The sequence below is a fragment of the Narcine bancroftii genome, chromosome 6 (genome assembly GCF_036971445.1).
Source record: "Narcine bancroftii isolate sNarBan1 chromosome 6, sNarBan1.hap1, whole genome shotgun sequence".
In the NCBI taxonomy this organism is placed as follows: Eukaryota; Metazoa; Chordata; class Chondrichthyes; order Torpediniformes; family Narcinidae; genus Narcine; species Narcine bancroftii.
The window spans coordinates 249,332,254-249,357,624 of record NC_091474.1 but is presented as its reverse complement, the minus strand read 5'-3'; the positions used below and the strand labels follow the sequence as shown (position 1 = coordinate 249,357,624).

Below are 25,371 nucleotides of genomic sequence, written 5' to 3'. Positions count from 1 at the left end.
AGAGCTACTAACCCCAACCTTCAGGCTCTCAAAGCGTGAGCACGTGGCCCTTCTGCTGCATATTAATGGTTTGGGGGTCTGGGCCCCATCCGTCCTTATGAGCAACATGCTCGCACTCTGCGATAGCCACAGCTCCTGCTTGCTGTGCCAGCAGACTCCTGGAGAGTCTGCCCAAGGACATCTAGCTGCTCACTGAGGAGGAGAATTTTGAGGACTCCAGAAAGTGGCCGCCCGAGCAGACATGCTATGGGCAGCGAAGAGGGATGCCTGCATTTCGATCAACCAGGTGACAACACCATGTCAACAGCGTCCAGCCATGAGGAACACCGACCGGCCAACTGAATGAGTCACCCTACCGTGAGCTGTACTGTTAATATCACAACAGTGGGGCTCCGATGCCTGGCGATGCTGCTCCCCCTGCACATTCCAGGAAACGCCCAGGCCAGCCGTCATTAATGACTGCAACAACCAGCCAACTGCATAGTCTCCTGCGTATCTAGACTCGCTGTTGGACCAACACTTCTTAGAGGACACTGGGGCATAATACAGCGTCATCCCCCCTCCAGGGTTGAGGCTCACTGTGGCAAAATGGGCAGAGAACTCCATGCGGCAAATGGCTCCAGTATCCGAACTTTCAGCACCTGTTCCATGCGCCTCCACTTTGGGCACCGCCGCTTCACTTGGAAGTTCACCATGGCAGCCATGCAGCAACCACCTTTAGGTGCTGACTTCCTGAGGGCCCACTCCCTCCTGGTGGAATCAAGGGCATCGACTGGTGCATGCCTGGACATTCCAATTGCTCTCTCTCAATGGCACCAAGCTTACAAACCTCCACCTGCACTTGGTGAGTACTGCCTCCAACGAGTTGGTCAAGATCCTGATGATTTCCCCACCATCAGCATGCCTCACTTCCATTTGACAGAACCCAAACATGGAGTGAGGCACCAGATCATTACTGAGGGCCCTCCCGTCCACGCCAGGGTGCACTGCCTCCCCCCCTGAAAAACTTAACTTGGCCAGGAATTAATTTTTTTAAATGGAGGAAGTGGGCATCCTGTGATGCTCCAATAGCCCCTGGGCCTCACCTTCCACATGGCCCCCAAGTCAACGGGTGGCTGGAGGCTGTATGATGACTACAAGTCCACCATTCTGGACAGGTATCCCGTGTCCCATATTCAAGACTACTGTGAACTTACAGAGTTCATGGATATTTTCAAAGGTGGACCTCATCAGGGGCTATCACCAGATCGCGATTCACCCAGAGGATATCCCAGAAACTGCCATCATAGCCCACTTTGGATTGCTTGATTCCCTCCGCATGCCCTTTGGGTTAAAAAAAGCAGCTCAGACTTTCCACAGGTTGATGGATACGGTGGGCCGGGATCTGCCCTTTACAATAGTCTACCTCGATGACATTCTAATCTCCAGCCATACCCGCGTTGAGCACGCCACCCACTTACAGTAACTGATTTTGGTCTCACCATCAACCCAGCCAAGTGCCAATTTGGCCAAGAGACTATTGACATCCTGGGCCATCAAATTGATCGTCATGGGGCCAAACTATTGCTAGAGAAGGTGGAGGCTATCTGCTCTTTCCCCATTCCTTCAACAGCAAAAGGGCGACAGGAGTTTGCAGGTATGGCCAAGTTCTATTACTGGTTCATATCTGCAGTGGCACGCATCCTGAGCCCACTCTTTCCCCTCATGGCAGGGCTCAATAAAAACTTACAATGGACCCAAGAGGTCACCGAGGCCTACAAGGCCGCTAAGAATGCCCTAGCCAATGCCGCCCTCCTTGTGCACCCCAGGACTGACACCCTGACCGCCCTCACCATAGACACATCCAGCACAGCAGTCGGGGGTGAACTTGAGCAGCTTGTTGATAGACATTGACAACTGCTGGCCTTTTTCAGTAAACACCTCAGGCCACTAGAGCTCAAGTACAGAGAACTGTTAGCCTTAAACCTGGCAACTCGGCACTTTCGTTACTTCCTGGAGGGCAGCAAGTTCAAAATTTACACGGACCACAAACCACTTACAATTACAATAAGGTGTTTGACCTGTGGTCAGCCAGGCAACAGTGACACCTGTCCCTCATCTCTGAATTTACTACGGACATTGAGCATGTAGCCAGTAAATCCAATGTAGTGGCCGACACCCTATCTTGGCCTCCTATCTTGGCAGTGCCTGACCCTAACCTTGGCATCGACTATATGACCCTGGCAGAGGCATAGAAAACAGACCCTAACATTGCGGCATACCGGACTGCACTCACTCACCAACTTACACCTGGAGAACGCCCAGATTGTCCCCCCGGCAATCACACACTGCTCTGCGACACCTCAGTGGGTAAACCTTTCCCTGTTGTTCCAGCTGCATGGAGGAGGCGAGTGTTCGATTCAGCCCATAACTTAGCTCACCCCACCATCAGGACTACTGTTAAGATGGTGAGCAGGTCGTCTGGCACAGACTGTGCAAAGAGGTCGCGCTATGGCCCAGGAATTGTACTCATTGCCAGTTGTCCAAAATTCAGACCCATACCAAGGCCCCCCCAAAGACATTTGAGCCCACATGTCACTGGTTCAGCCACCTGCATGTTTTCATTGTGGGGCCCCTACCTGTGTCCAGAGGCACACACTACCTCCCCACACTGGTCGACTGGGTGACCAGATGGCCTGAGGCAGTGGCACTATCGGAGGCTTCCACAGAGGCTCACTGAACACCTCACTTCAGACAGGGGTGCCCAATTCACTTCTAGTCTGTGGACTGTCTTAGCCCATTCCCTGGGAACACAACTACATCATACCACGATGTATCACCCACAGACCAATGGGTTAGTGGAGAGGTTCCACAGACACCTCAAGGCAGCTTTAATGGCAAGGCTGACTGGACCTAACTGGGCTGACAACCTTCCCTGGGTCCTGTTGGGAATTTAAGCTGCACCCAAGGAGGTCCTCAAGGCATCCTCCACTGAGTTGCTCTATGACACACTCCTGGTCATACCAGAAAAATTTGTAACATCCCCTGAGGACTTAGGGGAGCCCCCAGCTCTGTCCTGGCTTCGCGAGTCCCTAGGCACCCTGACCCCACCAAACCAAAACCCCACGACCAGTCCCACACGTACATCCCCAAGGATTTGGCTGATTGTAAATACGTATTTGTACGATGAAGGCCACACCGCCCACTTCTCCAGAGACCTTTCGAGGGGCCACACCGTCTCATAAGAAACAATGGCTCCACCTGTGTCCTGGACATTCATGGCAGAGAGGAGACTTTTTACCATTGATCGGTTGAAACCAGCCTACTTAGATTTTGACCAGCCCATCACCCATCCGACCCCACGCCGCAGGGGTCGGCCTTCTAAGAACTCTGACCGGATTGCCAGTTCTGGGAGGGTGAGGGTCTTGTAGCTGCCCACGCCTCAGGCCAACACCGGAAATGGCCGTTGAACGTGGCGACTGGCAAGACCTTGCACGGCTGAGATGCCCACTTCCATAGGTTGCCAGTAGAACGGTGAAACTGGCCAACCACTGCTGGTGATGGGGCCCAGATGCTGGATATGAATGATCGGTAGCTGGCTCACTCAAGCCACGCCCTGGTGGTGATGCAGCCAAACTCACTATAAAAGCAGAGCTGCTCTTGAATAAACTCAGTAATGAGCTACAGTCCAGGTGCTATAACTGTGAGCTATAACCTGGCTATAGCAGTAGTGACCCCATTACAAAGTATATAGTAAATTAAAACACTACGGTGCAAAACGTATCACTTCAAAAACACACAAAGTAAAATAAAATGAGATACATTAAGGTGAGGCCAGAGAATGACAAAGTTCACACCAAATTCTACCAATTGACATATTATAATTGCTTATAACGTTATAACACCGATCTTTTGCATATATGGAAACCAAATTTTCAAAATATTATCATATTTATTCTTTTAATTATATATAATCTTTTCCAAAGGTATACAACTTCGCATTTCACCATGTCATCTATCTATCTCTGGATGCAGATGGGATGTTTCCAATGATGGGAAAATCCAGAACCCGGGGCCATGGTTTGAGGATAATAGGCAAACCATTTAGGACCGAGATGAGGAGGAATTTCTTTACCCAGAGGGTGGTGAATCTGTAGAATTCATTGCCACAGAGGGCAGTAGAGGCAGGTTCATTAAATATATTTAAGAGGGAATTAGATCTATTTCTTCAGTATAAGGGTATTAAAGGTAACGGAGAGAAGGCGGGGACGGGGTACTGAACTTTAAGATCAGCCACAATCTCGTTGAATGGCGGAGCAGGCTCGAAGGGTTGAATGACCTACTCCTGCTCCTATCTTCTATGTTTCTATACCAAATCCGTATCCAATTTCCATGAAATGGCTATACATTTCCTCGCAACTGCCAGCACGATCTTTAAAAATTCTTTTGAAACCAATTTAATTTTAAATTTGGACTAATCCTTGATATTCTTTGGCTTGGCTTCGCGAACGAAGATTCATGGAGGGGGTAAATGTCCACGTCAGCTGCAGGCTCGTTTGTGGCTGACAAGTCCGATGCGGGACAGGCAGACACGGTTGCAGCGGTTGCAGGGGAAAATTGGTTGGTTGGGGTTGGGTGTTAGATTTTTCCTCCTTTGCCTTTTGTCAGTGAGGTGGGCTCTGCGGTCTTCTTCAAAGGAGGTTGCTGCCCGCCGAACTGTGAGGCGCCAAGATGCACAGTTTGAGGCGATATTAGCCCACTGGCGGTGGTCAATGTGGCAGGCACCAAGATATTTCTTTAGGCAGTCCTTGTACCTCTTCTTTGGTGCACCTCTGTCACGGTGGCCAGTGGAGAGCTCGCCATATAACACAATCTTGGGAAGGCGATGGTCCTCCATTCTGGAGACGTGACCCACCCAGCGCAGCTGGATCTTCAGCAGCGTGGATATAGCCCCAAAAGAAACAACATAGAGTTTCTCAGGAGTTTAACACCTATTAACTATTGACTTCAATTTATTAAGCTTTTGTGGTTTAATATATAACTGATGTATGAAATGGATATTGCACCTTTCTCTATCTAACATTTATTGTATTTTTCATTCTATTATAACATATTTGTGTCCAATTTCTATCATTTATATCTATATCCAGATCCATTTCCCATCTGTTTTTAGATTTATAAAAATCTTTCTTTACTCCCCTCAAAAATAATAAATACTTAACTGATATGAACATTTTTGTATTTGGATTTGATATTATTGTTTCTATTCGATCGTCTTCTTACAGTAAATAAGATGTAGATTATCTTTCTTGTAGATAAGCCTTTAATTGATAATATCCAAATATTGTATTATTTTGTATTCCATATTTAGTTTTCAATTGGTCAAATGTCATTAAATCTCTGCCTTGATAGCAGTCTTTAATAAATTTTATTTCTTTTTTTTGACCACTGTATAAAATTTATATAATTTAACGTAAATGGGGTCAATTTATTTTGCACCAGTAGCATTCTCACTAATCCATACCCCTTAACTCCCATCAACTTATGTACCTTATGCCACATTCTGACCAAATTTTTTTAATATTGGTGTGCCTGTTTCTCCAGTTAATAGTATCTCATCCATTTATATAGAAATTCTTCAAATTATTTTTCACCTTTTTTTTCATTTCTATATTAACCCAAACCACTTTTTCTCTTTCCTAAAAAAAAGAAATCGTAGATGGGCTGGTATAAAATAATACTCAAAATTTGGATGTTGTAGACTTTCTGATTCAAATCTCCAAATTAATTTTTTCCAAAGAAATCCTCAACATTTTACCTTTCCACAAGACTTTCCTTATAATTTTTATTTAGATTCTTAAAAACCTTTTTTGGAACATCAATGGGTAAAGATTGAAATAAACATTGTACCAGTGGAAAAATATTCATTTTAATACAATTTACTCGACCAATTAATATAATTGGTAAATCAACCCATTAAAAAAAATTCTCTTCAAGTTTCTTAAACAAACCAAAAGTCAATGGCATAATTTCACTTTTATCCCAATTAACTTTATATCCTGAAACTGCTCCATATTGTTCTAATTGTAAATGTAATTTATCTAACAAATTTTCTGGATCTGTCAAGTAAACAATTACATCATCTGCAAATAAACTAATTTTATGTTCATTAGCCCCTTTTTTAATACCTTTAATATTTAAGTCTGTTCTAATTATTTCAGCTAATGGTTCATTACTAATACAAAAAGAGCAGGTGATAATGGACAACCTTGTCTTATTGATCTTGTTAATTTAATATAATCAGACATGATTCAATTTTTCACTATTCTTGCTCTTGGTTCAATATATAATGCTTTTATCCAATTTATAAATGTTTGTCCTAAGCCAAATTTAGCAAGTGTCTTGAAAAGAAAGTCCCATTCTACTCTATTAAATGCCTTTTCTTCATCAAAAGCCATTGCTACACTTAAATTTTCTTTCTTTTGAGCTAGATGAATTAAACGAATCAACCGAGTTACCTTGTCTACCAATTTTCTTTTTTTTAATAAATCCTGTTTGGTCCTTGTTAATTAATTTCAGTAAAATATTTTCCAGCCTATTTTCCAATAATTTAGCCACTATCTTATAATCCACATTCAATAAAGATATCAATCTATAAGACGATGGCATTAATGGATCTTTACTTTTTTTGGAATTACTGTTATGATTGCTATCTTAAAAGAATCAGGTAAATTTCCAGTTTCTTCCAATTGTATTAAAACTTTCATAAATACAGGATTAAGCACATCTTTAAATTCTTTATAAATTTCTGAAGTAAATCCATCTTCACCAGGGTATTTATTATTTTGTAAAGAAGCTATAACTCTTCCCACCTCTTTGACTGTAAAAGAGGTTCCTAATAATTTCTGTTCTTCTATACTTAATTTAAGAGAATTTACTTGAGTTAAAAATCGATCAATTTTATTATCATCCTGTGTAGACTCTGATTTATATAATTTTGTATAAAATTGGTTAAAACAATTATTTATATCCTGGGGTTTATAGGATATATGATCTGTCTCATCTATAGTTATAATAATAACTTTTGATTTTTGTTCCGCTTTCAGTTGCCATGCTAATACTTTATGTGCTTGTTCCCAAATTCTTATCTGTTTAGTTCTCATAATCAATTTTTCCATTCTATAAGATTGTAATGTATTGTATTGTAATTTTTTTATTCAAAATATGTTTTTCTTCTTCTGATGACTGTTTTTGTAATTCCTTTTCTAGATTTAATATTTCTTCTGCTAAATGATTCCTTTCTAACTTCAGAAGAAAAACATATTATCTGTCCATATATATATGCCTTCATTGCATCCCATAAAATAAATGTATTATACATAGAATCAGCATTAATGTCCAAGAATTCCTTGATCATTGAACATAATATGTTTTTCTTCTGAATATATTTAAGAGGGAATTATATATATTTCATAAGTCCACAATCATCTCTTTGGCTTTGCTAATGTTGAGCAGAAGGTTGTTGTCGTTACACCATTCAATGAGCTGATCTTTCTCCCTCCTGTACCCTTCCTCATTGCCATGTGTGATTCTGCTGACAACTATGGTGTCATTGGCAAACTTATAGATAGCATTGGATTGTGCCTGGCCATACAGCCATGGGTGCATAATGAGCAGAGCAGTGGGCTAAGCACTCATCCTTGGAGTGTGCCTGTGTTGCTAATCAGTGAAGAGGAGACATTGTTTTCAATTTGTACTAATTGTGGTCTTCCCATGAGAAAGCCAAAGATCCAGTTGCAGAGTGGGGTACAGAAGCCTAGTTTGTAGTTTCTTGACCAGTATTGAGGGAATAATGGTATTGAAGGCTGAATTGTAATCAATGAAGAGCAGCCCTATGTATGAATTGCTGTTTTCGAGGTGATCCTGAGCTGAGTGGAGAGCCAGCGATATTGCATCTGCCGTGGAGTGATTGTGACGATAGGCGAATTGCAGTGGGTCCAGACCCACTGTACATGACCGGCCTCTTAAAGCATTTCATCATAGTAGAAGTTAGTGTGACTGGGCGGTAGTTGTTAGGCCATTTCAAATAGGCAAAAACTCAGGATGTAAAGGCCGAAAAAATCCGCCAAACCGCATAAAGACCTACTCTGAATGTGCGGAGGAGGTCTCCAAGCCGTATAATCCAACCTCTCTCCAAGGGGGATAATCTCCGTAGCGCAGCCCTCCACTGATCAATCTGAATTGGCAGCTGCGCTAGGCGGCTGTTTGAGGGCAGGCTGGTGATGCTGTCAGCCCACGACCCATCTCCCCACTCATCCCTTTCCCTCCGTCAGGGGCAGTGGGGAGCCCTCGGGGCAGTGGAAGCAGTCAGGGCAGTGAGGACCATCAGGGGGCGGTTGGTGCAGGCTGGAACAGCCACACTGGACCGCTTCGGCATTTGGGGCCGCTCTCTGTTGGTGGTAGTTTGTCAGACTTCTTCAGGTTGGCCTTATTGAAGTCCCCTACAATAAATGGGAAGGCATCAGGATGTGCTGTCCCATGGCTGTTCCCTTGCCATCTGGAACTGTTCTGTGAACCATAGAGTAGTTCCAGCTGCGTGGGGAATTATGGGGAGGGAAGACAGCCATTGCTCTGCTGCTTATTGATGATAGGGATGTGGTGGGTGATACGAGGTACCTCTCCTTTGAAGGGATGCTGGAGCAGCCATTTTGAGCTGCAGTATGAAATGGTAAGTTCAAGATTTTGGATACGCCCCATAGCCAGTCTCCAGGTGGAGGCCTGATCTGAAATTGCCTGATGAGGCAGCTCATACTACTCTCCCTGGGTACCAGGATATTAATGTCCTTTGAAGCAGGTTGGAATATCTGACTGCAGCAATGAGAAGTTTAAAATGTGCGTGAACAGTCTGGCTAGTTGGTTGGCACATATTTTCAGTACCCCGTCAGGGCCTGACGCCTTGTTTTGATGTTGCCCTCAGAGACAGATATCATAGGGTCTTCAGCCTTTTCAGGGATTCTAGTTGGCTTGTTTCGTTTTTCTTCTCAAGATGGGCATAGAAGATGTTCAGCTCATCAAATAATGAAGCATCACAGCCATCTATAGTGTTCGCCCTTACTTTGTGGGCTGTAATGGCCCTCACTCCCTGCCATAGCTGGCGTGTATCTGTCTCTGTCCCTAGCTTCCTCTGGAATTTCCACTTTGCTTCAGAGATGTCCTTCCACAAGTCATACCTGGACATCTTGAAAAGATCCAGATTCCTGGGCTTAAACCTCCTTGTTCACGTCTCAGCAGGTTCTGATTCATCCAGGGCTTCTGGTTGGGGAACATCCGGTATGTGTGCGTGGGTTCACACTCATCCACGTGGGTCTTGATGAAGTTAGTGACACCCGTTGTATATTCATTCAAGTCTATGGATGAGTTCTTGAATATGTTCCAGTTCACCAATTCAAAGCAGTCCTGCAGATGCTCCTTTGCCTCCCTTGACCATACTTTCACTGTCTTCACCACTGGTGCTGTGGTCCTCAGTCTCAACTTGTACACCAGGAGTAGAAGTACAGTCAGGTGATCAGACTTGCTGAAGTACAATCATGGTGTGGCTCGGTGTGAGATCTTCATGGTGGTGTAGCAGTGGTCAAGTGTTGGTTCCCTTGCCAGTGATGTGTTGGTGGTAGTTTGTCAGACTTCTTCAGGTTGGCCTTATTGAAGTCCCCTACAATAAATGGGAAGGAATCAGGATGTGCTGTCCCATGGCTGTTAATCACAGTGCTCAGTTCATCCCGTGCCAGCCTGACATTAGCCTGGGGTGGAATGTACACTGCGACCAGAATGATGGCAGTGAACTCCCTCGGCAGGTAGAATGGACAACACTGGAATCTCAGATGTTCCAGGTCAGGGGAGCAGGACTGGGACATGAGTTTCACACCTGTAATCCAGGATGAATTGATGATGACACAAATGCCACGTCCCCTGATTTTCCCAGACACCAGTATTCAGTCAGTGTGATGGAGGGTTTAGCTCTTGGGCTGCAGCGCTGTGTCCAGAATGTTCGCATTTAGCCATGTTTAAGGTAAAGCACATCACACAGCACTCCCTAATGACTCTCTGGCTTGGAATTCATCAAGTTTGTTCTCTAAGGATTGTACGTTGGCCAAGAGGATGATAGGGAGCGGGAGCTGTGGGGCCCGGCGACTCAGTTTGGCCTGTAGTCTCCTCTGTGTCCAAGTGATTGTGTCTTCTTTACCTGACCCATGGGTCCACTGCTGGTAGTTCCCAGTTTAAATGGTCCATGTGCTGTGCCTTTAAATCACCCACGATGTTTAAATGTACTGAGCATCTGATGTTTGTGACTCGCACGAAGATTAAATGGCCCAATCGCTGGCTATTTCAAACTCCCGCAGTGTTGTATTTACCTGAGCGGTGGCTGTTTAAAGGCCTGAGAGAGATGTCAATTCTGCTGATTCCGAGATCTGCCAGTGATCTTAGGACATCCATATTAACGAGTGAATTTGATTTTATGTTTCTGGATTTGTGTTTGAGTTTTAGTAGTTCTGAACAGGAGTATTTGATAATTCCATCAGAGCTGAACGCAGAGTGTCACCGCTGTAAGGTGCCATCCTTAACCTGTACTTGGAAAATTCTTAGGAAGCTAAATATCATATTTTTACGCATACATGCATGTGTTATATGTGTGTTTTACAAACCAGGTTACCTCCACCACACGTTATATGTGTGCGCGTGCTATAGGAGAATATGTTTACATGTTGAAAGAACACACACAATTAATAGCAGATGTGGGATGTCAAACTGGCAATTTATAGCGAGCATGGGAATATTAGCAAGTGTGAGAATATAATAGCGGCATTGAAAGAAAGCACACAATTAATAGAGGCTGTGGGAAAGACACGCTGGCAAGTTATAATGATCGTGGGAATATTAGTGAGCTTGGAAGTATAATAGCAGCAATAAAAGAACATGCACAATTTATAGCAGCTGTGGGACAGAAGCAATTTATAGTGAGCATGGGGATATTATAGAATGTAATAGCTGCAATGAAAGAATGGGCACAATTTATAGCGGCTGTGGGAAATTTTGATCTTTGGAATATCTCTTTGTACTGAATACCATGGTATTACTATAACAGGACATTCCGTCTAGGGTATTGCACCTATCAATGTTAATTGCCCAGACTCCTCCCTGAGGGAGAAGAGTAACAAATCAAGTACCTCTGATTTGAGACATTAGAATTAAAATCCTGCTTAACTCTGAAGCCTGTCTTCAATCTATTTAATTGATTTCTCTCCAAAGCTTGTAATGTGCTGCAGCAGGATATCATCAATGGGCGATTGACATCTCTGGGGGAAGTTGATTGGGTGTTATTTGCAGGAGATTAACTGTGGCAGATACTGGTATGTGCTTTGTCTCATGCCCCACTTAAATGCAAATTGCTTTTGCCGGTCAGAATTTAGAATACTACACCCACACGTTATATGCGTGTGTGTGTTATACAAAAATATTTTTACATGATTTATGATTTTCTGCACATTATATGCATGGACACATTATATGTTTGTGCACATTATATAAGTGAAAATACAGTAGTCTAAGGCTGGATAATTCTCCCAGTCCAGTTGTGAAGGAAGTAGCAGTAGAGATTGTGGTGGCATTGGTAATGATCCTCCAGCAATCAATGGATCGCAAATGTCATTCTGCTGTCTAAGAAGGGAGTGAGGCAGTTGAAAGGAATTTATTGACCTTTGAGTGTGACATCAGCAGTTGGGAAGCTGTTGCGTGTTGATTGTCAAAGATGAAGTTATGGAATACATGGAAGGGCATGAAAATGTAGGCCCAAGTGAGCATGGTTTCCTTAAAGGAAAATCATGCCTGCAAACCTAATGCCATTTTTTAAAGAGATCAGAAGCAGGATAGAAAGGGAAGATGCATAGATGTTGTGAAATTTGGACTTTCAAAAAGCCTTCGACAAGGTGCCACATGAGGAATGACAGGAAGGGTATTGGCATAGGTAGCACATTGATTAATAGGGAGGAAAAAGAAAGTGATACAGATTCAGGTTGGCTACCAGTTAACAATGGTGTTCCGCAAGGGTGAGTGTTGGGGCGACTTCTTTTTACATTGGCTTTGTAGCTAAATATGCAGATAATTCCAAAATAGGTGGTACGGCAGGTGGTGCTGAGGATATGGAAGGGCTACAGAGAGACTTGGATAGATTAGGAGAATGGGAAAAGAGGTGGCAGATGAAATACAATGTTGGAAAGTGTATGATAGAAGAAATAGACAGCAGACCACTAATTAAATGGGGGAAAAAATTCAAAATTCGGAGGTGCAAAGGTAATTGTGAGTCCTCGTGCGGATACTCTAATGCACGCATGTCAAACTCTGGCCCGCAGGCCAAATTTGGCCTGCGATATAATTATATTTGGCCCGCAAGATCATTTCAAAAATGTATTAGAGGTGGCCCGCTGGCCTCCGCGCCAGTATAGCGCATGCACAGTAATACAACAAATCCCAGAATGCATTGGCGTCAGCCCGCTAATCGGCCCCACCTCCTCTGTTTACGTTGCAGGGTCTCACCGTGGACTCTGGTTTTGGGGCCTGGCCGGTGTCAGGGGAAACCAAGGCCGCTTCCCAGCGCCCGGAACCGGATGCCTCGGGCCTGACCTCGCCAGGACCATTGCCCACTCCCCCTCCCTGCCGCAGGCCGACCCGCGACTCACGGTGATGGGGCCGCTGAGGCGCCGAGATGCCGCCCTGCAGCGAGAGCCGATGCCCCCGCAGTGTCGTTGTCCAACCCGATCGCCCGCAAACCACGCCCTCCCGCACACAGGCCTAAGTAAGTATTATGAACTTTAATCTCAGGATAAAACGATCTTCCAATAGTTTCATGTCACAGTGATAAATATATTCCTGGTTAAAAATGGTCCTGCACCTGGATACAAGCTCATTAGGCAAAAAACTTGAAAAGTGTGTAAATCAAAGGATATCTGTACCAATGGAAAAAGGGCATGGCAAATAACCCTGCTAGAGTTCATGCCCACAATCAGTCACCCATTTGATTGTTTCAGGAATCATGTTATTCTCCCACATTCTCAATAGCCCTCAGATTTTAATATTCGACAGCACACTAACATTTGACAAATCCTCTATAGAGAAATATTATTTATTGAATATTTTATTTCTCATTTGTTAATGCTTCTGGAAAGAGTTTATCCAAAACTATTATTAAACATTTATTTTAATAAGAAAAAGTTTAACATTACATATGTTGAAAGAAGAGAAAACATGCAGATGTTGTTGAAAATTTTCAATAAATATTTAGTTCGGCCCTCGACTTAGTCCAAGTTTTTAATTTTGGCCCTCCGTGAATTTGAGTTTGACACCCCTGCTCTAATGGTTAACCTCCAGGTTGACTTGGTGGTGAAGAAGGCAAATGCAATGTTGGAATTCATTTCTGGATGAATAGTGTGTAAGAGCAGGGTTGTAATGCTGAGACTCTAGGGAGCGTGGCAAGATGGCATAGGAAGCAGATGTGGGAAAACACATCTCCCCAACTGATCTATTCAAAACCCAACTTACAAGTGTTTGACAACATTTTTAAAAGTGTTAAGAAGTTGATTAAACATTGACTACAGAAGCAATGAAGAAAATGAAAGGACATCTAGTGAAGAAAATGACATTTAAACGAACTGGAAGTGCTGAACAACTTCGGCTTACCTTCCACAAGGAGCCTCAGGAGTCAAGTGAAGCATTGCCCAAGCCTCAGAGGACTTCTATCGGCAGGTTAAACATAACTCCAACACCTAACTTGCGTTCCGATCCGCAAGATGGCATCGAAGTTCCTGGCTTATTGTTTAAGCTAGGGGAATTGCGCATGCGCAGAGACCAACATGTGGTCAGCGCGCCTGAGGCGCACAGTGACACGTGTGGCAGCGGATGTGTGTATGCGGCCGGTGACCCAGCCATGCGACGTATCTGGTTATGCTCGCATGCGTGCTGTGGACAAGCCGGGCATGGGCAGGGACTCGCGCATGCGCATATTATTAGATCTGGCCTGTGCTGCGGGGTGACTCGGCCTTTGCCATGCCGACGAGGTCGGCCCAGCTGGGTGGGGGGGGGGCGGACCCGCAGTCTAGTGGCCCAGAGCCATGAGAGGAGGAAGAAGTTCCTGCCCTGCTAGAAGAGGAGGAAGAATTACTTATGGAGGCAGCTAGACTAACGGAAGGTAGGCCTCAAGGTTTAAAATCTGCATCTGTTGGATCTGAAGTTACAAACCCAGTTTTAATGGACGTTGCCAAACAGCTGGAAAATTCGGCTTTGCAAGTGAATCAAGGTTTTGCTGCTGTTAATGAACAATTTGCTGAAATGAAAGGGAAAATGAATGATATATGTGGTGAAATTTCAACAGAGAAAATGGATGTCTCAACAGTAAACATGGATGTTAATAAATGTTTGAAGGCTGTTGACAATGTGCAAGTTAAATTTAAGAAGATTGAAGAAGCTTTTTTTGACTGTGAAGATCAGGTGGATCAGTATAAGGAAAGAGTGAATTACATTGAGGATTCTTTTACCAGTTGGGAAATTCAAAAGAGGGAGTTGTTGAAGAAGATGGATTCATTGGAGAATCAGAGTCGACGTAATAATACTAAGATTGTGGGGCTTCCAGAAGATATTGAAGGACCGGAACCAGTAAAGTTTTTTCAGAAGTGGATTCCTGAAGCGTTAGGGGTTGAGGCTTTTCTGGACGGTTTGGAATTAGATAGAGCACACTGAACATTAAGGAAAAAAACCTTTCCCAGGTCAACTTCCACGGTCAGTTCTTATTTGATGTTTGCGCTATCAGGACCATGAGATGATTTTGCGTCTCACTGTGCAAAATGCCCAGAAAAATCAGGATCCTTTGATGGTTAAGGGTAATGGGGTGATTTTTTTAATGCTGATCTAAGTCAATATATATTTAAATGACATAAATAATTTAATTCAGCTAAAGCAGCATTATGGAAGAAGGGATATAAATTTGCTTTTCGGTGGTATCCGGCATATTGAAGGTGTTTTATGGGAATTTTCAAGCTCAGTTTTTTGAAAATGATCACAATGCTTTAACTTTTGCTAATTCCTTGCCAGACAACAGGTCAAGTCAGGATTTGATGAATCAGCTGCTTGTGAAGCTTTCGGAGATGAAGAATGGGAAGAAAGAGTTCGATTCTTTGCAGTTGACTGATATAGATGATGATGAAAAGTATGTTTTTTTCAGTAGTGTTTGGTTTGGGGGAGATGAACAACTCTGCCACTTCTGAAGTCATCTGCCGCTGGTGGCATTGACCATACCCGTATAACTGAGGGGGGTACTACACTATATGTTGTAGTTTTTCGTTTTTGAGGAGGGTATTTGGTTTTCTCTTCTTTTTTGTTTTTTTTTCTTTTTTTTGAGGGGTATTTCTTTTAAAATATTTTAAGGAGCTTTTTTTTAATTGTAGAGCCATGTGAGGTCCCATTCCTGGAGTGATTTAGAGATACGGCAAATTTAAATTTTGCAACTTTTAATATTAATGAGCTTAATTATCCAATTAAAAGGAAACAAGTATTAGCTTATATTAAGAAGATGAAGATTGATGTAGCTTTTTTACAAGAAACGCATTTGACTGAAAAAGAACATCAGAAATTGAAAAGAGATTGGGTAGGGCACGCAATAGCATCTTCTTTTCTTCTTTGGCTTGGCTTCGCGGACGAAGATTTATGGAGGGGGTAAAAGTCCACGTCAGCTGCAGGCTCGTTTGTGGCTGATAAGTCCGATGCGGGACAGGCAGGCACGGTTGCAGCGGCTGCAGGGGAAAATTGGTTGGTTGGGGTTGGGTGTTGGGTTTTTCCTTCTTTGCCTTTTGTCAGTGAGGTGGGTTCTGCGGTCTTCTTCAAAGGAGGTTGCTGCCCGCCAAACTGTGAGGCGCCAAGATGCACGGTTTGAGGCGATATCAGCCCACTGGCGGTGGTCAATGTGGCAGGCACCAAGAGATTTCTTTAGGCAGTCCTTGTACCTTTTCTTTGGTGCACCTCTGTCACGGTGGCCAGTGGAGAGCTCGCCATATAACACGATCTTGGGAAGGCGATGGTCCTCCATTCTGGAGACGTGACCCATCCAGCGCAGCTGGATCTTCAGCAGCATGGACTCAATGCTGTCGACCTCTGCAATCTCGAGTACTTCGACGTTAGGGATGAAAGCACTCCAATGGATGTTGAGGATGGAGCGGAGACAACGCTGGTGGAAGCGTTCTAGGAGCCGTAGGTGATGCCGGTAGAGGCATCTTCTTTTAATTCCAAAGCAAGAGGTGTGGCTATTCTAATACATAAAAAGTTACCTTTCACATTGGATTCAGTCTTCGCAAAAGTGGACAGAGTATTGGTTGTAAATTGTAATTTTTTTTCAGAAGTGTGGACATTGATGAATGTTTATGCACTTAATATGGACGACGAAGGGTTTGTAATGGAAATGTATTTAAATCTGAATCAAGCGAATGAGAACGTTTTGGTGGGTGGTGATTTTAATTGTTGTTTGGATCCATTATTGGATAAATCTCCAAAAACTTTGAAGCGAACAAAGATAGCTAAGCAACTGTCAATAATTATGAAAGACTTGAATTTGGTTGTGATTTGGAGATTAAACCTAACAGAGAAGGATCTCTCTTTTTATTCAGCTAGACACAAATCTTTTTCTAGAACAGATTTATTTTTAGTATCAGCACAATTACAAGGTAGAATTATGCAAGCTGAAAATAAGTAAGATTTTGTCTGATCACTATTATTAATTTCTTTTATAGGTTCTGAAAATGTAGAAACTACGTATCATTGGAGATTTAACATAATGTTGTTAAAGCCACATGAATTTATTGAATATATTAGAGACCCATATTAAATTTTTTTTACAGATAAATGAAGATTCAGTACAAAGTAAATTTGTTTTATGGGATGCTTTAAAAGTTTATTTGCGAGGCCAGATTATTAGTTATTTGACTAAAATTAAGAAACAATATTTGGTATAAAGTCAAAATTTGGAGAAGGAAATTGATGTCTTAGAAAAGGAGTTACAACAAAATTTGACAGAAGATAAAAAGGCTTATTTGACTAAATTAAAGTTACGTTATAATACATTACAAACATATAAATTTGAAAAGTTATTACAAAGTTCTAAACAAAGTTATTATGAGTTAGCCCATAAAGTTCTAGCATGGCAGATGAAGATGGAACAAGTTTCTAGGACAATAAATGCTGTTAGAAAAGGTTCTATTGTTACTTATAAACCCCAGGAGATTAATTAAGAATTTTGTTTGTTTTATGAAGATTTGTATACTTCTGGGGTGGTGCAGGATAATGACTGAATTGTGTCATTTTTGTTAGATTTGGATTTACTGTCCATATAACCATATAACCACTTACAGCACTGAACAGGCCAGTTCGGCCCTACTAGTCCATGCCGTAACAAATCCCCACCCTCCTAGTCCCACTGACCAGCACCCAGTCCATACCCCTCCAGTCCTCTCCTATCTATGTAACTATCTAGTCTTTCCTTAAATGTAACCAATGATCCCGCCTCGACCATGTCTGTCGGAAACTCATTCCACATCCCCACCACCCTTTGCGTAAAGAAATTTCCCCTCATGTTCCCCTTATAATTTTCCCCCTTCAATCTTAAACCATGCCTTCTAGTTTGAATCTCCCCCACTCTTAATTGAAAAAGCCTATCCACGTTTACTCTGTCTGTCCCTTTTAAAATCTTAAACACCTCTGTCAAGTCCCCTCTCAATCTTCTACGCTCCAGAGAAAAAAGCCCCAGTCTGCACAACCTTTCCCTGTAACTCAAACCTTGAAATCCTGTCAACATTCTCGGAACCTTCTCTGCACTCTCTCTATTTTGTTTATATCTTTCCTATAATTTGGTGACCAAAACTGTACACAGTACTCCAAATTTGGCCTCACCAATGCCTTGTACAATTTCATCATAACCTCCCTACTCTTGAATTCAATACTCCGATTTATGAAGGCCAACATTCCAAATGCCTTCTTCACCGCACCATCTACCTGAGTATCAGCCTTGAGGGTACTATTTACCATCACTTCTAAATCCCTTTGTTGCTCTGCACATCTCAATAGCCTACCATTTAATGCATATGACCTATTTAGATTTGCTAAAGATATGAAAGAGTTGGATAACTTTGTTACTAATTTGGAAATTAAAGAAGCTTTGCAGGCTATGCCAAGTGGGAAATCACCAGGTGAAGATGGATTTATTTCAGAATACTATAAAGAATTTCATGATTTATTGCTTCCTGTATTTATGGATGATTTTGAAACAAGCTACTGATACTGGGTTTTTGTCCAGAATCTTTTTCTAAGGCATGAATTACTCTTATTCCAAAAAAAGATAGAGACCCATTAAAAGTTGGTTCATATAGTCCGATTTCTTTTATAAAATGGTGGCTAAGGTTTTAGATAATAAATTAGCTAAATTTTTGCTACAATTAGTTCATGTAGATCAGGCTGGGTTTATTAAGAATAGATACTCTGCAGATGATATTGCAAAATTAATTTCTCTGATTAATGTTTCTAGAAAGCAACTCATTCAACTAATGATAGTAGCTTTAGATGTTGAAAAAGCTTTTGATAGAGTGGAATGGAGATTTTTATTTAAAGTTTTAGAGAAATTTAAGTTGGGACCAATCTTTATTGGTTGAATTGCTTTATATAAAAATTCATCAGCCAGGATGGTGACAAATACCATCTTCATTCATATTAACTAGATTGATTAGACAAGGATGACCTTTGTCACCAGCCTTATTTGCATTGGTAATAGAACCATTGGCTCAAGTGAAGACACAAGATGTTAATATTAAAGGTATTAAAGTAGGTTTAGATGAATATAAAATTAATTTATTTGCGGTGATGTTTTAATATATTTAACACATCCTAAGGAATCGTTGGGTTATTTACAAAAGTGATTGGAGCAGCGGGACATTTCAGGTTATAAAGTTAATTGGGAGAAAAGTGAAATATTGCCAGTAGCAAGTAAGGAATATTCAGATTGTAAGCAGATGACACAATTTCAATGGTCAAATAAGATTAAATATTTAGCAATAGTTATTGATGTTGATTATCAACATTTATATAAGCTAAGATATATACCTTTATTAAATAACATTAAATTTGATTTACGTAGGTGGAAAGATTTACCATTAATTTTATTGGGGCGTATGAATTGTATTAAACTGAATATTTTTCCTTGTATACAGTATCTTTTTCAATCTATCCCTTATAAGCTTCCAAAGGAGTTTTTAAGGAATGAAATGGTTCAGTACGATTATTTTTATGGAAAGGTAAATTATCAAGAGTATCATTACAAAAGTTGACATGGAAATATGCTTTGGGGGACTTCAATTACCACATTTTCAGAATTATTATGAGGCGGCCATGTTAAAATTTATTAATATGATGTTTGATATGGATCAATCTCCTATTTGGGCTAAGGTTGAATTGGCCCAGATTTAAGAACAAAATATTGATCAATTTATTTATAAATGGAATCCTTGTCTTTTACAAAATTATAATCTACCTGTGTTGAAACATTTGATGGAGATGTGGTATAGTATTGATCAAATTATTGGAACTATAGGTAAAATTTCAGTTGAAATCCCATTATATCAGAACAAATTATTTCCTTTTTCGGTGAATAATCATTATTTGAGATTGTGGGAACAGAAGGGTATCAGATTGGTGGGAGATTGTTATAAAGAGGGATTGTTTTGTCATTTAATAGATTAAAGGAAAAGTTTGGGATCATGTCAAATACATTGTTTGCATATTATCAAGTACGTACTTGGTTATTAGATAATTTAGGGCGTGAACTGAAATTACCTAAACGATCTAAATTTGAACTTTTAATAACTGATGGAGTTAAAAAAGGTTTTATTTCAGAAATGTATGATTTATTGCAACTGAAGATGACTAAATCTGATTTGTATAAAAAAATAAATAGGAGAATGATTTATCTATTCCAATATCTCAGGAAGATTGGATGACTATGTGTGAGGATAGTATGACTAAATTAATCAATGTGAGATATAGTTTAATTCATTATAATTTTTTACATCAATTGTATTTAACCCCTGAGAAGTTAAAAAAATATGGTTTAGTTCTTCAGATGTACGTTTTAGATGTTGAAAAGTGATTGATACTTTCAGTTTGGCTTTGTGAAAATGTGAAGCCTTTTTGGCATAGGATTATGGAGTTTTTGGAAGGTTTATTTAAATTTAAATTAACACTTAATCCGTTATTATTTTTATTGGGATATACCACAACACTGACTTTGTGTTTAAAATTAGACAAATTTCAAATGGCATTTATTCAGTTAGCTTTGGCAGTTGCTTGGAAATTTATAGCGATTATGTGGAACATTGAAATTGAATTTAATATTCAAAGATAGCATTCTGAATTGAGAATTTGTATTCCCTTGGAAAAGATAACTTAAAATTTGGGTAATAATAATTCTTTCTTTATTAAAATTTGCAATCCATATTTGAAGTGTGTGGGTTTGTAAATATAATGGTTTTTGTTAGATGAGATTGGCATCATCTGCAGCATCAAACTATTGATAAATATGTATTTTTAGCTCCAATTTTTATATTTTTTCTTTGAGAGTAGATATTTTGGGGGGGGAGGTTGGGAGGGAGGGAAAGGGAGAGAGGTATATAGGGGAAAATCTTGTATTTTTATATTTTACTCTTTATTTGTATCTCACCTATTGTTCAATAAAGTTTTTAAAAAATGCTGAGACCTCACTTGGAGTATTTGTACACTTTTGACCACCTTATGTGAGAGAAAAAATGTACTGACATTGGAGAAGGTTCAGAGAAGATTTATTTGAATTATACCAGGAATGAAAGGAGGAGTGTTTGTCATCTCTTGGACTATACTCATTGGCATGCAGGAGACATTTCAAATGCTAAAGGCCTTGACAGAGAAGATGTGGCAAGGTTGTTTTTCATTGTAGGGAAGTCTAGGAAAAGAGGGCACAACATCAGGATAAAAGAGCGTCAATTTAAAATGGCGATTCAGAAATATTTCTTTAGTTAGAGGGCCATGGAACTTGTTGTCAAAGGTGGCTGTGCAAGAGAGGCAGGGATTGACAGGTATTTGATTAGATAGGGCATCAAGGGTTATGGGGAGAAAACAAAGGAGTGGGGCTGAGGGGGAGGATGAATCAACCGATGATAAAATGGCAGAGCAGTCTATGATAGTACAGATCTATCACCAATGTATATAGTGTATATAGTTACAGTATCTAGACTGTGCTTACAGCGATTGGCTGAGAGCTTAGCCACGCCAACTGTCTGGGCCTTAAAGGGTTGTGTCCCTAGCCAGGTCGGACCATTCCGGACTGGTCGGCCACCTGTGAAGAGCTCCTGTCTTTTGCTAATAAAAGCCTTGGTTTGGATCAACAAGTCTTTGATTCCATCTCAATAGGCCAAATTCTGCTCCTATATCTTGTGATCTTGTGATAAACAGTGAGGGAAGTTGGAGAATAAGAATGCAGGCAAAGGAATGTGAAAAGTTGCAAAATACATGATTATTGTGACATGCCCATCCAGATCAGGCTGTGCTAATAGAGATGGAAAAACTGAGTTTCAAAGACAAGTTTGACTGAATAATGGTTAGGATTTTGACTTTGAGATTTTGTGGATTACCATTTAAACTGTAACTATTTTCAAGTGTTCACATTAAATCCATTACATACCTGCTTTGTGAGCTGTTCTTCACAGAGTTTGTAAAGCACAAAGAATTTTTGTGCTAGCAATACATTATCCAAAAATCCAACACTGGCAAGCTTGACCCTTATAATGATCTGAAAAAGATAAAATTTCATTTACAAAGACTTCATGCTTCATCCTAAAATGGAAGCCTTGATTTTTGCAGGTCCATAGCTTCAAGCACTGACAAACGAAGACCACCTGTAATTGGAAGAGCAACACCTAATATTCTGTCTGGGTAATTTCCAACCAGATGGCATTAACATCAACTTCTCCGGTTTCTGCTCGACCAGTCCCCATTCATCCTCTCTACCCTATCCCTCTGACGCCTTTCCTCCAGCTCTCCACCCCCTTTCCTATTCATTCACTGAGCCATCCCCACCCCCTGTATGCTGTTGTGCCTCCCTTATCCACCTGTTAACTCCTGCCTTTGGGACTATGCTTCCTTCCCCCCCACTATTTTATTCCAGCAACTGCCTACATTTTGCTCATAATTTGATAAAGGACTCAGGCTGAAACATTGGTTATGTATTTTTATCTTTGCTATTTGTACATTGTTTGATCTGCCGAATTTCTCCAGCATTGTGTTTTTACTCAAAATATGGTCTCAACTATGTCAATGTAATTATAACATAACATCCTTACACTATTTATTGCCACAAGTGACGACGGCAGGAGTGCCAAATGTCCTTTTCACCACTCTGATACCTGCCACCACTTTGAAGGAACAGTACATACACCAGATGGTAAGTCCGCTATTGGGGAGTCAGAAGCTCGGATGGGTGGGTGGCCAGGACCTAGGAGAGAGTCTGTGGCTGGGGCATCAGGAGTTCGGGTAGGTAGGCAGCCAGGGTGAGGGTTCACAGTTGGGACTTTGGGAACTCATATGGGCAGGCTTCTGGGGCGTGGATCCGCAGTTGGGGCATCTGAACCTCCAGTGGGTGGAAAGCTGTGGCAAGGATCCGCAGTTGGGGCATTGGGAGCTCAGATGGGCGGTCAGGGAATCAGGAGCTCAGATTGGCAGGCGGTTGGGCCAGAAATGGAGGTGGGGGGGTGGAGTCGACTTTTACATAGGTCAAACAGAAAACATGCAATTTTGGAGACAAAAAGGTGGGTGGTTTGATTATTACACAGGCTGTACTATTTCATGAGTATATGGTATGTTGAATAAATTGTTATTTTAAGAGTATAAGCAAGAAAGCATTCGAAGGTTTGAAAACCTTACCAATTCACATCAGGGAAGAACACTGGCAACACAACTGTACATAGTGGTTTTTAAGAATACCACTAAAGTGTTTGAGATTGAATAAACTAATTCAGGAGAGCAAAATGAGCCAATATTCCAGGTATACCTTCCAAGCTTTTGTATTTAATTAATGTATTTATAAAAAAGATTTTGAAAGCAAAAAAAATCAAACCATGCAGCATCAAGAGAAAGAGGGAAGAAATTGTTACCATTCTAGTTGAGAACTTGCATTGGGACTGAAATTAGATAGGAAAGATAGCCATTATGGTCAAGAAGGTAAAAGGCCCCTTGTCTCCAACACTCTCTTCTTTGATACCTACTTCTAGCCTTTTACCTTTTCTTGACATTTTAATTTCTAAATGTTATAGTGAGATCATCCAAATTGACATCCCCACTCCCCTCATCATTAACCATTAGCTGAGTAGGCTCATGCCTAGGGGCCCAGAGGGTAACGGGGCCTGAGTCCATAGGCTTCAGCCTATTCAGTAAAGGATACCTGATCTTGTTTTATGGTTTCACACTTACTGCAGGTCTGTGTGGGTGAAACCGGTGATTGTGGGTGGGCCAAAGTCAGCATCGTGCCATCGCCGGGAGCTGGCGGAGGCAGCATGAAGATTTGTCACTGTGGTGTGTACAATCCTCCACCTTCCCATCAAACAATTAGATTTTTAACATTTAATCCGATCAGAGAGACATTAAAATCTAATAGTTTGGTGCGAAAATGGAGGATGATTGGGGGTAGGGATTGAATTAAAAAAGCTCACCCAGAGAGCTGGAGGAAATTAGTTAGTTTAGAAACCACCTTTGACGAGCATGACACGACCTGGCACTACTGGCAGCAGGCACCAAGCTACCTATCCCGCATTTGGGGACAGGTAGTTCAATGCCCGTGCTGCTGCTGCATCACAAGGTAAAGGAACTGAAGTAGGCCATCTGGACCATCCAGTCTGCTCTGCCATTCCACCCGGAGCTAAACCATTCTCACATCCAGTTCAAATTTCCAGCCTTTTCCCCACGTCCCTTGATACCCTAATTAAATACCTATCAATCTCCTCCTTAAACTCCCCCAATGATTACGCCTGCACAGCTGCATGTTGTAACACATTCCACAAATTCACAACCCTCTGGCTAAAGAAATTTTTCATCATCTTTGTTTTAAATGGGAACCTTCTAATTCTAAGACTGTGCCCTCTTGTCCTGGATTCACCCATCAAGGGAAACATTCACATCTACTATGTCGTGCCGTGTTCATTGGGACTCTTGGGACGGTGGGGGGGCTCCTAAACTCTTCCTTGATATTCCAACATACTGGGCCCCAAGTCATTTGCTTTCCAGACGAAGGGCATACTGTGACAGATTATGTTATATTTTATATTGTATATCGATATGATTTAAAAGGAGATAAATTGTGTCACACACAGATTCAAACACTTCAAAACAGATGTCATTTAAAATGCTGGAGCTCTGATCAAGCTGGACAGTCAAGGATCTGAGTGCCTTTGCAAAAATTTCGAAGAATGTCTTGGTGAATTTCGGGGTCCTCTGGGCTCATAACATTTAGGGGGATTGTCTTTTCAGATTGAAAATTGGAATTTGGGATCTTTAACTTTTGGATTTTTTGTGATTTATTAGTTAATTGGTTTTTGTTGAAGCTAATTTAAAGCTTGTGTGTGTGTAAAATAGCAGCAATGGATGTTAATACATTTTTGTCACAACCATCACCTGCGGAGCTGCAGAGCAAGAGAAAAGAGGAATTGATGATTATTTCTAGGCACTAAAGTTGACTGAAGTCAAGCATTAGATGAGGAAAATACAAATACAGAGGATTAGAGTGAAATATTATATAGGTGAGGGAATATTTGTTGATAAAGACAGAAAATTTTCCCGAGGATAGATCTGTTGAATTGCAATTGGAATTGGAGAAATTGAGGGTGGTGGAAGAAAAGAGAGAAATGGAACTTTGAGTTGCAGAAACAACAAAATGAGGCAGAGGAAGCTGAAAAACAGAGGAAATATGGGTTAGAGGGAGCTGAAAATTGGAGGGAGGAAATTGAAAGGGACAGACAGCTTCAATTAGAGAAGTTAAAAATTGAGATGGAGGGAGGTAAGAGAATTGAGGCTGTAACTCCTGGTGAGAGGTTTTTGGCTAGTAGAGAGGTAAATCTAGTTCCTCTGTTTGATAAGGGAGATCTAGATCCATATTTTTAGCTTTGAGAGCACAAGATGGCCAAAAGAAAAATGGCCTCTTATGCTCCAAAGAGCATTGAAGGGAAAAGCACAAGTTGCATCCTCTAATTTGACTGCAGAGCAAGTGGCAAATTATGATCCTGTTAAACAAGCAGC

The 25,371-nt window shown here is 41.3% G+C and overlaps 1 protein-coding gene across 1 annotated transcript in view; it reads right to left on the bottom strand.

Annotated features, from left to right (window-relative positions):
* Positions 1–23,605, bottom strand: part of LOC138737388 (dynein axonemal heavy chain 8-like) — a 397,732-nt gene extending 374,127 nt beyond the window's left edge. The window contains exons 1-2 of the mRNA XM_069888135.1: positions 23,525–23,605; positions 21,770–21,877 (exon numbers count right to left, since the gene is read on the bottom strand). Of these exons, the coding sequence (XP_069744236.1) occupies positions 21,770–21,877; positions 23,525–23,605 (189 nt within the window). The remainder of the gene's footprint in view (positions 1–21,769; positions 21,878–23,524) is intronic.
* Between the last annotated feature and the right edge of the window lie 1,766 nt (positions 23,606–25,371).